General features: G+C 43.6%; 1 protein-coding gene across 19 annotated transcripts in view; it reads right to left on the reverse strand.

Annotated features, from left to right (window-relative positions):
- Positions 1 to 16,210, reverse strand: part of DST (dystonin) — a 513,682-nt gene that overhangs the window by 183,920 nt on the left and 313,552 nt on the right. For 16 of the 19 annotated variants that reach the window (XM_070456721.1, XM_070456720.1, XM_070456704.1 and 13 more), the window contains 16 exons: positions 14,240 to 14,335; positions 13,667 to 13,794; positions 10,579 to 10,672; positions 9,975 to 10,129; positions 8,515 to 8,977; positions 8,302 to 8,430; positions 8,072 to 8,149; positions 7,833 to 7,994; positions 7,651 to 7,755; positions 5,330 to 5,425; positions 3,691 to 3,816; positions 2,951 to 3,103; positions 2,604 to 2,758; positions 2,155 to 2,281; positions 1,501 to 1,684; positions 454 to 611 (listed from right to left, as the gene is read on the reverse strand). In XM_070456721.1, coding sequence (XP_070312822.1) covers positions 454 to 611; positions 1,501 to 1,684; positions 2,155 to 2,281; positions 2,604 to 2,758; positions 2,951 to 3,103; positions 3,691 to 3,816; positions 5,330 to 5,425; positions 7,651 to 7,755; positions 7,833 to 7,994; positions 8,072 to 8,149; positions 8,302 to 8,430; positions 8,515 to 8,977; positions 9,975 to 10,129; positions 10,579 to 10,672; positions 13,667 to 13,794; positions 14,240 to 14,335 — 2,409 coding nt within the window. Of the gene's footprint in view, positions 1 to 453; positions 612 to 1,500; positions 1,685 to 2,154; positions 2,282 to 2,603; positions 2,759 to 2,950; positions 3,104 to 3,690; positions 3,817 to 5,329; positions 5,426 to 7,650; positions 7,756 to 7,832; positions 7,995 to 8,071; positions 8,150 to 8,301; positions 8,431 to 8,514; positions 8,978 to 9,974; positions 10,130 to 10,578; positions 10,673 to 10,790; positions 11,417 to 13,666; positions 13,795 to 14,239; positions 14,336 to 16,210 lie in introns of those variants that run through there. The other 3 variants (XM_070456709.1, XM_070456719.1, XM_020879643.2) reach the window with 3 other exon arrangements.

Genomic DNA, 16,210 nt, shown 5'->3' on the forward strand with positions numbered 1-16,210 from the left:
TTTCCTAGATAAGTTCATCTATGTCCTGTTTTGGATTCCACACATAAGCGATATCATATGGTGTCTGTCTTTTCTCTTTCTGACTTACTTCACCTCTTATGATCATCTCGAACTGACTTTTATTTTTTCTTTAGCAAAGAAACGAGGCCGAGGCAGTCCAGTTTTACCCTCAGCCGCCCCCTCACCGCACAGCCCTCGGGCCCGACACCTGTGCGTCACCAAGCGCCAGGCGCAGCGGCCCTGCAGCCGCCATGTAAAGGGCGAGGGCGCGGTGCTCCGCGTTCACCCAGCGAGCCGCAGAGCTGAGCCACGGAGCCTGTCTGCCGCCACCGTGAGCGCGGTCAGGGCTCACAGGGCGGCCCGGGCAGCGCGCACGAGAGGCCGCAGGGTCGGCGGTGAAGGTCACCGAGACCCCGTCCGCGCTGGCCTCGGCCCACGCGCTCGCAGCCTCACCTCCTGCTCCGAGATCCTGAACACGCTCTCATGCAGGTCGTCTCTCTCCAGCGGGGTGCGGATCTGTCTGATGAGACGGTCTTCGCAGCTCTCCAGCCGAAGCCTGAGGTTTCGAACTTCAGAGATGTAGAGGTTGTAAGCCGATTCCTCTTGCTCCTCTGTGAGAGTAAACATAATGTTTAGAAAATACCTCATTTTCTGTTGTTTGGATGTTCCTGTTCATGATTTAATAAGGCAGTTTTACCATTACTGAGACATAGCTAGTCAATAATGTTCCCAGTTATCACCACAAACCCACACCAAGGATGTAAACTTTGAAATTGTGGACCTTACAATTTACAAAGAGTTAATACAATTTCCCTAATGCCACTTAAAGTACCAACATCTGACTTAAGATGTCTGAGGAAAGTAATACATTGGTTTGTTTTGTTTTCACAAAAATATGAAATATATTAGTAGCAGATTAGTTGTAAGAATAATGATTAAAAAAATTATAGTATTACTACTAAAGTTTTTTTGGTCTCTAAGTTTTACAGATGTCAAAATTTTGGAATAGAATTTATATTTAACAAACACATTTACAAAATCTTTTCCTTCAACCCCTAAATAAAATCCAGGTTTGGTTATAGGAAAACTCTGCCCTTTGCTTTCAATTTTGCTGTGAATCTAAAACTTCTCTTAAAAAAAATATTATTTAAAAAATCCAAGTTTGACATATGAAAAAGTAATTGAAACTTGTCTGAAACTAAAATATCATTCTGAACATTATATTGCAAACTAGTGAAAATGTTTAAAAGTAGATGCATTAAGAATTCACTGTCATACAACTTGGTTGGCAGCTTTTTACTACTTAATCATTTGGGAAAAAAATAAATTCCTTCTTCAATCTTCCTACCTCAAACATCCATTTAATGCTTCAGTAACTGTTTCTGCCTATTACAGGTTGAGTGACATAATACACCTAAGACTGAGAGTCCCAACGACAACAGAAAACAGCCTGGATTAAACACCCATGGGGAAAAAAAGGCAATGATTCCCATGCTTTACCTCTTTCTGCAGATTTAAGAAGTTCTTGATAATACTGCTTGCACACATTAACCTCCTTTTCCAGTTGTGTTATATCTGAGCCTGAAAATATTTGGGATTCCTGGCTATCTTCAAGAAAATCTTCAAAACGGGATTGCAGATTACTCAGAACTTGCTGATGTTCACCAGGCAACATGGTCTTTATCTAAAGAAGACCAATGATCCATTATAGTATTAAGGGTGAAATTTCAATAGGACTGATCTCAAGTGGTTCTCATGGGACATGAGTTTATATTAAATAGTCATAAATAGAAAACCATTGGAAATTAATTTTTTCTTCATTGACAACTTTAGGTTTTAAAAGACAAGGGAAAACAAGACTACAAAACTTAATAAGTGAATCAAACTACACCCATGTCTATATGCCCAAACACTATATACTATGTTTCCCAATGAAAACAGAAGCCCTGAATGAAGTATGGAATTTCCAGATCCCCCAATTCTTAGAAGGTACCTCATATAAAACAGGCATGTAACAGATATTCACTGAATAAATGACTGTTATCATGGATCTGCTGGACCTCATCCTACTCAAGGGAAAATACAAAGGCCACTCCTCATGACGAGGGCCCGCATCTTGGGACAGGTTGGGTGGACGTACAGATCTGCACTTACTGAAGCCACGTTGCTCGCTCGGATTCTGTCGATTTCATTGATGAGGTAGTGCCAGGAGACCACACTCTTCATGTTTATGTGAGACTCGTGCCAAAGGGTCAGGACATTCTGATACTGCTGCTCAATTCTGAAACGCATGGAAGAAAACTCAGATTCAGCCCTTCCACTCCCCACGAACAATGCGACGGTTTCTTTCTGTGTTTGTGACATATCCCAGGTTTACAGGCTCCACGTCCTTCTGATCCGATGGTGTTACTGTGCAATCACTAAGTCTTCTCTGACTCTTTGCAACCTCATGGACTGCAGCACACCAGGCTTTCCTGTCCTTCACTATCTCTGGGAGTTTGCTCAAACTCATATTCTATTAGACTTGTCAAAGCATTGATTGTTTCTTTAACCTTCAGAGACCCCCAAAGCCAGCCCTGCATCTGGAGCTAACGCACACAAACCTGTTTGCAAAGTCAACCGCCTCTTTGTTTGGAGGAGGGACGGTGAAGCACACAGAAGGGACCATGGCCTCATTCCCAGTGGGGCTGATGACCTTCCACTTAGCGCGATGAGAGTTGTTTGCCAAAACGCATTCATCGTCTTTGAAAATGGTTATCTGGTTTTAAAAGAAGAACAGAACAACCAGATGTGGTCACTGTGGCATTCGTCTCTTTCTGTACCCAGTCTTGGCAATTTTTTTTTTGTCTTTTTTAAGGTGGAAAACTTTACCACTAGTGAGCGATATGACCTTGTTTTTTAAATATATGAATAATGCCAGAAACAGGTCTGTTCCTAGGAGTTAAAGTACCTCAATTTGTCTGTAGTCACAGATGGCTTTGATCGGAAGAGAAGTTTTGAGTGGACAGTCAGGATTTCTGGGCTTCAGCTGAACGATTGTTTTTGCCCTCCCCATCAGACTCGCCACTGTGCTTTTATACTGCAGAAGCTCTTCTTTCTCTTCCTAGGGAATAAATCAGAAGGCTTTGAAGCAAACGGCTTGTGCTCTCTGTTCTCTCAGGGCTGTGCACAAATGCAGCTTCCCCAGGAAAGTCTTCCCTCAGGCCCCTCTGAACCGTCAGCCCCTCTCCGCCTGCTCGCCCCCTGTGTGGTCTGGTTGTTTTCTTTCGTCCTTCACATTTACCACTATCTAACAGGCTACATATGCTGCTATTTTATTGATTTATCATGTTCATTGCATCCCACCCCTGGCAGGGTTCTCGTCTGCTGTCTTCAGTCCCAGCACTAAAAGTAGTGTTTAGGATATAGAAATGCTGACACGTCTTTATGGAATAAATGACTAAACGCACATACTCACACACAAAACACTGGGAGCATTCTAAAACACTAAGGCAATCACATCAAACAACACTCCTGTTGTGTTACGGGAAAAATAAACAACAGTAAAACTGAATGTTTAAATGCTTGAGGAGGTGGAAACATCAAGACTACCAATAAAATGCGAAGCTGCACACACATAAAATACAATAAGGCACAAATCTAGCCCCCACTATACATCACTGAGGAACCTGGGGGTCTTCCTATTCATACCATTGACTCCTGAACGAGGTCCTCCAGTTTGTGGATGCTGCTGGACCTGTCACAGCTGTACTTCCGCTGAATGGCATCTTTTAGATTCCTCAAGTAATCTGTGGCTTCTTTGGCATCGTTGAAAAACTAGGAAAAGATGAAAATGGGCAGTTAAAGTGTATGAAACGTCAGCAAAGCGCCCAGTTGTCAGGTTTGAGCTCCAGGGCCCCGTGTGCCCTCCTCCATAGGGACCAGAGGAGACAAGACTGCGGCCCCAGAGCCCCGTGTGCCCTCCTCCATGGGGACAGGAGGGGACCACAAGACTGCGGCCCCAGATCCCTGCATGCCCTCCTCCATGGGGACAGGAGGGGACCACAAGACTGCGGCCCCAGATCCCTGTGTTCCCTTCTCCATGGAGACAGGAGGGGACCACAAGACTGCGGCCCCAGATCCCCGTGTGCCCTCCTCCATGGAGACAGGAGGGGACCACAAGACTGCGGCCCCAGATCCCCACACGCCCTCCTCCATGGGGACAGGAGGGGACCACAAGACTGCGGCCCCAGATCCCCGTGTGCCCTCCTCCATGGGGACAGGAGACCACAAGACTGCGGCCCCACAACCTTCCCCTTAACCAAACACCAACTCCTAAACTCGGGTGATGATGAGTGAATGCTAAGTGTCCCAAGTTTATATCCACAGAGAACAAACCTGTGGTTGCCCAGGGGGAGGAGAGGCGGGAGAAGGAAGGACTAGGACTCTGGGGTTAGCGGATGCAAACTATTATACACAGGATGGATGGACACCAAGGTCCTACTGGTACAGCACAGGGAACTGTATTCAACATCCTGTGATAAACCATAATGAGAAGAATATGAAAAATAACACACCTATATAACAAAGTCTAGGTCTATATTGTGGTCGTGGCCCTGTATCACTTTGATAGAACATGTTTCACTTCACAACATCTATAAACACTTAAGCAGTTGTTAAATGAAAGTGAAAGTCACTCAGTCATGTCTAACTCTCTGCGACCCCATGTTCTATAGCCTGGGAGGCTCTTCTATCCATGGAATTCTCCAGGCCAGAATACTGGAGTGGGTAGCTATTCCCTTCTCCAGGGGATCTTCCCAACACAGGGTTTGAACCTACATCTCCCACATTGCAGGTGGGTTCTTTACCCTCTGAGCCACCAGGAAAGCCCAAGAAAACTGGAGTGGGTAGCTTTTCCCTTCTCCAGTGGATCTTTCTGATCCAGGAATCGAACCAGAGTCTCCAGCATTGCAGGCGGATTCCTTACCAGCTGAGCTACCAGGGAAGCCCAAACAGTTGTTAAGCGGGGGTGAAATTCCAAGAATATTTTAAAACTTCTGAAGAATAGAAAAAAAGCTCCCCCTAGTAAAATTGTTCCTCAAAAAGAGAAGCACGGACAAAGTTAAGATGTTCTGACATTTTAAGTGGTTTTTAAAATATTTCTTCTTTACTGAAATGCTTCCATTCATCCTAAAGGACATATAACCCTTCTATCCTACAATGAAGACAATTTGGTTTCCTTCCCCCCCAGCCGTAACATACACGCATCCCAACATTACACCACGGAAATGTTTCCTGTAACTCAGCCGAACCTGCAGTACCACCCGCCGATACAGCGGCTGCTCCATACCTCAAAATAAGCGCCGTTCTCCTTCACGTGCTGCTCCACACACTGGCAGAGCTGCAGGATCCAGCTCCACTGCGTCTGCATGGCCGCGCGGTAGGCCTGCCAGAGAAAACACAGTCACCGCTGCCGTCTGCACAGAAAGGCACACCCAGGCTTCTCAGGGTTAAAGACGATGGTCTACATGGGTGATGAGATGCCTCCAACAGAGGCTTGAGAATCAGGGACATGAAACGTCCCGCTAAGCTAAACATCCCCACTTGCACAAAGCCAATCCTAAAAGTTTAAACATACATTTTTCAATCAGTCCAATTTCTTTCAAATTTTCAGTTTCCTGACATGTTTTTCTTGTCACATACATGAAAAATGCTAACTCGGGGGCTGTTCTTTCAGACAGACTTCTGTAACACTTATGATGGATGCAAGGGGTCCAACACTTTCCTGTGTGGAATCCTCAGACACACCCCCTTCACTCCATTTTCCTCTGTCCTGTTTTCTGAATTTTTGTACTTCTGTGTAATAAAACACCCCTTCTGATACCAAAGTACATGGTGTGTAGTTTTTTCTTGGTCTTTGCTTCCAAAACTAGTCTTGTAGCTCTTGGCAGGAGTGGGGCTGATCTATCTGTTTTATCGGGACTGTTTGGGGAGGGTGGAAAAGCTTATATGCAATCCCTTATCAGTGTAATTATGGGATCATATCAAAGATAATACTAGGAAGTTTCATTTCAAATGCTTTTTACTTGAATCTTTATTCAGTACAAGGTGCCTCTTTCATGAAAGCAAAAGTAATGTAGGAAAGACACCTACTCACAGGGAAATAGGAAACACCCTTTCCTATTTAAGGTGCAGTTCCCTGGCTTCCAGAAGAGGGCGGCCCAGCTGCTCTGACGCCTGTCTTACGTAAGGCGGCCCCTCCTGGAGAAACAGGCCGCAGAGCTCAGTCCAGGCAGCTTTCTGGATGGAATGTACAAGGCAACCGTGGAAATCTGGCAACACTTCCTGATCATGTTATGTGCTCCCTCCAATTAAGCTACTTAGAGTAAATTGGCTATAAAATACACATCGTGCATTGTTAGATTATTAGCTTCTTTTCCTCATAAAATACAAAATAGTGTTGATAATTAACTACTATCCGTCGCCTACAATACACTAGATGGGCCTGAAGAACCATAAAGATGACTAAGGCTTAATTTTATTCTTCCACAGCCTCTTAATTAGACTAACAGCTCTACCTAAAAGTAATCAGGTTCACATCCACTTCATCCATTCCTATCAAAAGTCTCAACCTATAATCGCACTTCCTAGCAGCTGTCACTTCTCTACTTAAAGGAATAACCCACATTTAGTTGATCATAGTATAAAAGTATATCCAGACCCGTCATGATTCTAATTTCCTTTCCCTAGTGCCCACCACCCCCCCCCCACCACCACTCCTCTAGGACCTTAACATTTCTATGTGGCATTTCCTGGGGATGAAAACCACATTTTCACATGAAAGAAGGGCAACTATAACATTCCCCAGACCTCCAGATGAGGTTGAGAATTTCATGAATCTTCTGTGCCATGACAACTTATTTTAGGGAACAAAGATTCTCAGATCCCTTTCCTCAACCGCACATCCCACTGTAAGCAGTTCCATTTTTCTTCCTCTGGAAATATACAACTGTTCACATTTGATACTTCTCCCCCTCTTACATAACCCCCAGCACACTGAGGAAGTCACTAACTCTAGCAGATATCAGGCCTAAAAATTAAACACCCCCCACCCCACCTGCACCTCATGGGCAGCCTCAACTCCAGGTCAGCCCTCCCCTTCCGGGTCTGAAATGGGTGTTACAGCCTGAGGACATTCCTCACAGAACCAGATCATGGACAAAATTAGTAAATGAAATAATCATAACTAGGACTTCTTGAGAATCTACTATGTATCAAGAACTGGTTTAAGCAGTAACAGTACACTTTTCTCCTCCTCACACAACTCTACAGTTAGGAACAATTTCCCCCATTTTAGGTAAGTGAATGGGACCCAGCAAGGCTACATCCTTGTGCAACATCACGTGGTCAGGAAGAAACTAACTCCAAAGCCTGACAGGTCAAGGTCCCTCAGAGTTACTGTCACACATCTCTTTGGCCACACGGGTTGACACAAATGGGTGATACACTTCACACAGAACTGAGGGCGCATCAGTATGATTTGTCAGAAGTGTTATTTCTGAGCCAGGTTGCAGTAAAAGTTTGAGAGTTTGCATCTTTCTATTTATCCACAAACAATAAAAGAATCTGAAAGGTAATATTCAAATATCCATATTACACTTTCTGACTCACCTCAATGGTTAACCGGGCCGGGTGATTTTCCAGAAGCAGCTGCTCCGCTATCTCTTGAACGGACTTAATAGTTTCTTCCTTTTGATCAAGTTCTCTCATCAATTCCTAATTGAAATAAATACGTTAGGAAATGACAAACCTGAGAGGCACGTGTAACGTTCGGCCAGAGAAGCTGCACTCACCGCGTGGTAATCTCTCTTCCTGGTTATGTTGGTGTTTCTTTCACTCCAGTCATAAGCAACTTCCTCCTCTTCTTTTTCATTCAACCAAATAAGTTCATTCGTTGCACGAGTTACAAAATTGTGGAGTGTGTCCAGGTGCCGCTCCTGATTCCTGGATGTATTCTTTATAAGGAGAATCATGGTAAGAATCATGTCTTTGCCATATAGAGATAAAGGGAAGGGAAAGTTAAAAAACTTACCAAGAGTTTTGCATACTGATTCTCTAATCTGTGTAACTTTTCTGCATAAGTTAGTTTAAGAGGTGCTGTCATCTGGATCTATAACATGGGATAAAAAGACAGCAGGTTAGGAAGTTTAAGAAATTCTGATTCACTGGCAATGTATCTTTTACCCTGTGATAACAGGATCTTAACAGAAAGAGCAAAGCAGAAGCTGGGATGAAATACATACAGACTTTAAATTCACATACCTCACTGAGTTTAGCTTCTTTAAGGCTAGATTCAAACTCTTCAATAGCTCGGTGGACATTTTTATGATTTTCTAACTGGCTTTCAACACTTGGCAAATCTGATCCCCACTCAGTGCGGTCCAGCTGCACCTTTAAATGGGAAGAGATGAGGTTTTGGAAAAAAACACTGGTAGCAATAAGGCCTGAAACTCAGGTAAAAGTAAATGTTTTTACCTGCATCTCATCCACCCAATTTAAAAGGTCCTGAACAAATTTCATGTTGATCTCCTCTTCCGTTAAATTCTGGTCCAGCAGAGACGACCTGAGAAGGGGCTTTCGGATCTGCATCAGCTTCAGAGTCTGCAGGGGGCCTGTCTCCCCTCCTGAGCCGAGATTTGGAACTAACCCTGACGGGAAGCCAGGCGTATAGGCAGGGGTGGCAGACGGGGTCAGGCGGGAAGTCAGCCCTGACGACAGGCCCGAGGTCACGCTAGACGGGGTCAGGGAAGGTGTGAGACCCTGCGTCAGCCCTGAGTGCACGCTGGGGTTTAAGGTCTGTGCAAATCCCGAGTTTAAACTCTGAGAGATTCCTGATATCATGAGCTTCGTCTGCTCCGTAGTCAGCACGCGACCTTTGCTGTACACTGAGGAACATTCGTTCCGCAAGGCCATGATGTCATCGCGCAGTTTTGCAACCCTAAAAAGAAAATCAAAATGCGTAAGCTATAATGTAAGAGGTACTTTTCACAAAGGCTGACCTCTAAAACTAGGGACTCTAGTTACCAAAATGACCAATATTGGCTCATCAGACATAACAAAGGCATCACACTAGTGCAAGATATTAGTAACAGGGGAAGAGGCTTTGAAGGGGTGTTTGGGAACTCTGTCCACGCAATTTTTTATAAACCTAAGCTGCTCAAATAAATAGTCTATTTTAAAATGTCATTATGGTCACACTGATAAAAATTTACATCACAATTTTTTCACTCGAGGTTGTACTATAAGTATTCTATATTATCATATGATCTTTACAACTGTAATTTATAATGAAGGGAATTACAACACTATCATAGTATATGCTCATTCTCCTATTATTTGACACACAGGATTCCAAATTTTTGACATGGACACTTTTTTCCCTATGTTTATTTAGATATTTTCTATATTTAGAACTACTATAGATTTCTAAAAGCAAAATTACTCATTTGAAGCATCATTCATAGTTTTTGCCATATATATATATCTAGATATTTACATAATATATATTATATACAACCAGAAATACTCCATTCCTATCCCCAAATCCACTTCTCAGAGACACAAATTTTTATATACGTATTTTCCCAATATTTTGTTATGAGCACTTTCATAAGATAAACACAAAACTGAAAAGTTGACTTAAAAGATAATTTCCTCATTATTGTCCCTTTTTCAAACATCACATATGAATATTTCAACTGTAGGTTAGCTACTACAGTGTTAGATATTATATGTATCATAAAATTTTTTTCTATTATTTATCTTTGAAGAACAAAACCTACTAAACACACCGAAATATGACACAATTAATGTGACACATTTTCAACAAAAAAGACTTTAAGAAATATTTCACAAACTCATCACACTCTACATTCTCGACGTGGGGCCGTGGAACAGTTGCAGAGAAGGACAGGCGGAATAAGAGGCACCCTCACCTCTGCACCAGCTGGTCTGCCTGGTAGTACTTCCCATCAATAAGAATCTGTACGTCAATTACATGCTGGCGTAGGAGGTTCTCACATTCAAGGATATATCCGGCAATTTCTGCTTCATTCTGAAACTGCAGCCCGGATTCCAACCTTTTAGAATCCTGTATTTTAAAACAATTCAATATTAACTCTACATTAGTTAATTAATTAAACAAGCTTCAAAACTAGCCTCAGGGACTTCCCTGGTGGTCCAGCATTTAGGACTCAGCGTGTCCACTGTAGGGGACATGGGTTGGATCTGTTGGTCAGGGAACTAGACCCCGCATGCCATGAAAGTGTTAGTCGCTTCGTCGTGTCCGACTCTTTGCGACCCCATGGACTGTAGCCCACCAGGCTCCTCTATCCAAGGAATTCTCCAGGCAAGAATACTGGAGTGGGGAGCCATTCCCTTCTCCAGGAGATCTTCCCAACTCAGGGATCAAACTCCTGTCTCCTACATTGCAGGGAGATTCTTTACCATCTGACCACCAGGGAAGCATACAAGATTTTATTTCATCTGAATGTACCGACCCCTCTACAGCAATTCCAGCAGCTCCTGAAATAAACTTACAGACTGGAGAGCATTTCGGGCAAGCAACAGTTTGTCTTCACAGACGACACTGCCCCTCTGAACTCGGTTAGCAATTTGCTGCAACATCTCCAACCTGAAAGAAGAAACAAAATAAAATAAAGTCTCTCCTTCCGGAGTCAGAGAGCTAGCCACCCCTGAAAAACACGGCCCACCAAAAGAAAAACCACAATCCCACACCAAGGACTCCATACCTGTGTCCATCAAAGGATTCATTGCCAAAGCTAATACAGGAGTTGATCAGGGTTGGACCACAATGAACTGAGAGGAAATTCTCATTTGAGTCAAGACTAGTTCGAGTGCTGGTCGTGTTACTAAACACAGAATCACTGCTCCGGTAACTGTAACTACTGCTGTGCATTTCTATCCTTGCAATGATGTTTTTTCTTCCACCATTAAAAGGAGACTAGAAAGCACACAGTCTACAGAAAGTGCTACTTCTAATGGTGAAGAGAGGCAACTGGCTGTTACAGCTTTTAATGGCTCCTTAAATATGCCCCAACATGCATATTCAATACGCAGCAAATAATACAGTGATAACTATTCAAAAGAATCCCGCCTAGAGCCATGGGTTTGCTAGCTAAGGTCTGCCTTTTGTAACTTACACTAAAGCCCTACATGTACGGACAAGGCAGGCTGATGGGGCGTCACTGGACAAGACTTGCCAAATATTTTCACCAAGAGTCATTCACTTGCCACCACCTCAAAAACAACTCTGATGTTTCACCGAAGCCCAAGTACAATCAGGTCACTGGCAATACCAATCATCAGCTAAAAGAACACAGATAGCCAATCAGAGCCTCATCCTAGCATTTTGGAAAAACCAGCTCTGTATTGAACAACACCGGGTTAAAAAACCGGTATGTACAAACACCTACACGCAAACAAATTTGACAAGAAGCAAAGCATCTTTCCTTTTTAACCACCACAGCGTTTGTTGATTAGGTTACACTAACTGGAAAAGTGTCCAGTTACCTTTTCTCCCCCACAGGAACCGCTCCCAGGAATGTTAGGTCTACTCTCACTAAAGTTGCTTTTTACTTTTAAAAGCCAAAGTACTAAGAAGAGTATCAGTGTGATGCCTGGAGATTTAATTTGTCTGTGCTTGTTTTTTCCTTTCTACAGGTTATTACCTGGCCTAAGATCACTGGCTCTTTCTCATTTGCCTTTTACACACTCCCATGCCACAGAGCTATTATTTTGCAATACAGACTTAATGCCAAAAAAACTTGTTGCTTCAAGAAAAATGAAGGCATTGAATCAGCCATGCTAAATATTTTCCTATCCCCAACACTGCAAAGCCAAACTGCTGCTTCCCCAACTAGAGGTAGACACTGTCCTTTTTAGAAGGGAATTTGAGAGAGCCATGTCAAATATAGTCAGTAAACAGAAGAGCACAAAGTAATAATAGCCAGCATCTAACATTTCTGAAGCAATTGTTAGGTGCCAGGAAATTAACTAATCATTTTATAGACATACTCAGAACCACCAAATGTGGTTCCTACTATTATATCCTATTTACAAATGAGGAAACTGAAGTTTAGAGAGGATAGTGAATCTAAGGTTACATGACATGAACACTGAGCTAATAATTCATCCAGGACTGACTTGGCTCCTAGACCTTGAACTCTTATTAACCATAGCATTCTTTTATTTACATAAATTAAAATCCAGCTGCTATTCTGACGACTAAAATCAACTCTGCCCCTTTCTTTCTCTGGCACCTTTTCTATCCTTTCATCAGATTAGAAGCTGAGCATTTCATTTGAACCACCCAGAATTATCTCCTCCCTAAAAGGTCCATCCTGGGTATTTCACACTTGTTCTGGTTCAAAAGGATCCAGTTATGCAGACAGAATACTCTGCTTTAACAAGCGTGTCATAAATGATGTCATAAAGGCCTGACAAACCAGACCTGCCTTGGGATCTTCAATGAATCAAGCTCACACTTCTTCCACGTGGAAGTTATGAGTGGGTGCAGAGAACACCAGTATATTGAGGGCCTCCGGGTAGCAGAGCCGGTGTTGTGGGCAGAACAAGGAACCACAAACACAGGAATCTGTCGGCATGTTACTAGAGCTCACTGTGTGGAACTGGCAGTCCTCATTCAAGCAATCGCAGAGAAATGTATAAATTACAACCGAGATGAGTCTATGAAGGAGGACCACATGTAACGGGAGGGTCAACACGGAACACCTGAACCAGCCTGGCAGACTTCGGAAAGTTCCTGGAGGAAATCATACTGGAGCTGAGGTCTGAGGAAGATGAGGAGTAAGGAGAGGAGGAACCAGACGATCCAGCCGCAGGAACAGACAGTACTGAGATCTCACAGACGCGGAGGCTGGGAAACGGGCAGGCCAGCGCTCCTGAGAGGTGGCTGGCGTGGCTCGCAGAGGGCAAGGGGGCTGCGGGCGGCCTGGCCCCTGGCCACACCAGAAGGCCGGCCTCGGGAACTCGGACCACGAGCCCCACGCAGCACAGCTCAGGCTGGAATGGAAGGACGGCCACAGAGACAGACCATCCAACAAACCCCTCCTGAGGACCCAGGGGACCTTCCGGGGCTCCTGGCGAGGCAGGAGAGAGAGGAGGAAGCTGAGGGATGCTTTCGGACCCACAGGCAGGGCGGGACTGAACCAGCGATCACCACGTGTCCTCCAGGTGCTGCCTCACTGCCCACAGAGAGAGGGCCGTAGCCCAAAACATACCAAGAAACAAGGTAAGCTCACAGTTAACCTATGTTGTGTATGGATGAGCTTCTGGTGACTTAAAAGCTGGAGAAATTCTCACGGGTCCCCCTGACTGTTAAGTCTGTAACTGCCATGTGAGATGCAACCTGCACACGCCAACCTTGGCCCCCCTCCAACATTACTTCCCTGATTCCTTCCTCAAACCTCGTGGAAGAGTTTCTAGATAAGAAAATGGAGAATCAGAAAGACTGAGCCAAGGTCACACAAACAAGCAAATGGAAAAGGTTAACATTGGTCCGGGATGGCATGTCTCCAAAGCTTAAGCTGTTTCTGCACCAGAAGCGGACCCCCCACTGGACACCCAGGGCAGAGAACGCCCCAACCTTTCGACTTCGGGGCGGAGAGCCTTCTCCCTCTCCAGCATGGCAATGATGAGCTTTCCCCACTCCTTTTCTATGTCATTTGGGTGATAGCCTTGAAGGAGTTTGATGCGTCCAAACTCTATCCAAATCTAGAGAAAACAGCACAAAAAGTTGATGTGAAGCAAAGACATTAAAAATTGTTTCTTAAATCAAGACAGACTATTAATAAAGATTACATTTGATATCAGATGATATCACTTACAGATGGACTCTAAAACATGACACAAGAAAGCTTATCGACGAAACGGAATCACAGACACAGAGAACCAACTTGTGGCTGACAACGGGGAGGGGCTGGAGAAGGGGGAAGGGAAGGACTGAGTTTGGGATTGGCAGGTACAAACTGTATTATATAGAGAATGGACAAGCAACAAGGTCCTACCGTACAGCAGAGTAATATATATACAACTGAGGTATATAACTGAGTCACTATGCTATGCAGCAGAAATTGACACAACATTATAAATCAACTACACCAATAAAGTGTTTTTTAAAAAGGAGGCATTTGCCAATTAAAGGGAAATTTTTGCTTACCTCTAATAATTTATATAAGCGTTTAATTTTTGATTTTTCTGTCTCCTTTGGTGGAATTTCTGTTTCTTTAAACTGTAAATACTGATTGTAAAGTGCCTAAAAGGAAAGGGAAAATAAATGAAGAGCTGAACTTCAAAAATCTGTTTTCATCATCATGTAATGTCATGACTTCAAATGCTTTCTATTCTGTCACCTGCCCTGGGTGGTGTGGCATATGTGCTCAGCCATGTCCGACTTTTTGGGTCCTCATGGACCGTAGCCCACCAAGCACCTCTGTCTATGGAACTTTCCAGGCAAGAATACTGGAGTGGGTTCCCATTTCCTTCTCCAGGGGATCTTCCTGACCCAGAGATCAAACTCGCATCTCTTGCATCTCCTGCATTGGCAGGTAGATTCTTTACCACTGTGCCACCAGGGGAGGCATTCCTTCATAAAATAGACAATCAAGGATGCCAGTTCTCAGCCAGTTGGTAAACAGGATCTAAGGGATCTGAAGAGGATGTGATTAGGGCTGTGAGCCCGATTCAACATATGCTGCCCAGGCATCTGGATAGTGAAAACCACAACAGTGTCTGTTAGTTGCTCAGTCGTGTCTGACTCTTTGTGACCCCGTGGACTGTAGCCTGTCAGGCTCCTGTGTCCATGGGATTCTCCAGACCAGGATACTGGAGTGGGTAGCCTTTCCCTTCTCCAAGGGATCTTCCCGATCCAGGGATCTAACCTGGGTCTCCACAATGCAAGCAGATTCTTTACCAGCTGAACCACCAGGAAACCACAACTCTACTAAGGATCTCTCATCATCCAAATAAGAAGACACATCCTTTAAAAGATACACTTTGCAAATGCTGTACTTTAGCTTTTACTTTTTGGAAAAATCATCTGATGCAACTCTCATAAAATGGGGTAGGAAGCATTCTTCTCTATTTCATGGTCTATCCTTGAAAACAGAATTCTCATCAGACAGACAGGAGTAAAATTTGCTTTCAGTGCCCCATTGGCCAAATTAAGCAGATCTTACAGTAAAAAAAGATGTTACTGGTTCCTGCTATTATTATAAAAGTTTGAGTCATATAATTAAATTACTATCCAATTTATAGATATTAATTTGGGACTCTCTTAAATATATGTTTATTATGTTTATTAACAAGGAGCTTATAAAAATTATGTTGATAAAATAGCTCCACATTTAGTAAATGTACACTGATTATTTCATCCTAATTCATGCTGCTTTAAAACAAGTCCATGCAAATATTGGAGAAGAGACATTTCTCTGAAGGAGTCCATTTAATGCTTTGCTGGTTAAGAAAATTATTCAGTTGGCCAAAATGTTCCTTTGGGTTTTTCTGTAATATCTTATGGAAAAACCCAAATAAACTCTTTGGCAAACCCAATATTTGGTATTTCCCCATGATTTATTTCTTTCCTATATCATGTCTTATCCCAGGCACCAGCAAGTAATCTGTGTAGTCAAACTTCTTCAATAATTTAAGCATCTGCACTAATCAGAAGCCAGCATGAATTTACTCAAATGTCTGGACAATGAATCCATGTGGAAATAAGTGGAACTTGAAATCTACAAGTTGGCTAAACCCAAAGTGCAGCATTTCAGGATGTCCATCGGTGAGTGAGCACAGAATGTCATCGTGTGCTGACGCTGTTCACAGTAGATGTGGTCACGGAACGGGGAGGAATGTTTTCCTGTCGGGAGAGGTTACCATCCACCCTGGGAGACATCACACAAAACCGCTTCAGAAGGACCTGAAGGAGCACCACGTGGACACGCGCCAAGGAGCCTGGTGCCAAAAGGACAAATTCCCTGTGCCGGCATGAGTAAAAGCTGTTCCTCAGACGCTGTGTACAGGCGCATGGGCCCCTCCTGCATTAGAACCATTCTTGCAATTCCAATCAGGAAAACAATGTCTACAGTTCAAGGAATTAGACCTTGTTGTTCATATCTACATGAGCTATTTC

Source organism: Odocoileus virginianus, chromosome 27 (genome assembly GCF_023699985.2).
Source record: "Odocoileus virginianus isolate 20LAN1187 ecotype Illinois chromosome 27, Ovbor_1.2, whole genome shotgun sequence".
In the NCBI taxonomy this organism is placed as follows: domain Eukaryota; kingdom Metazoa; phylum Chordata; class Mammalia; order Artiodactyla; family Cervidae; genus Odocoileus; species Odocoileus virginianus.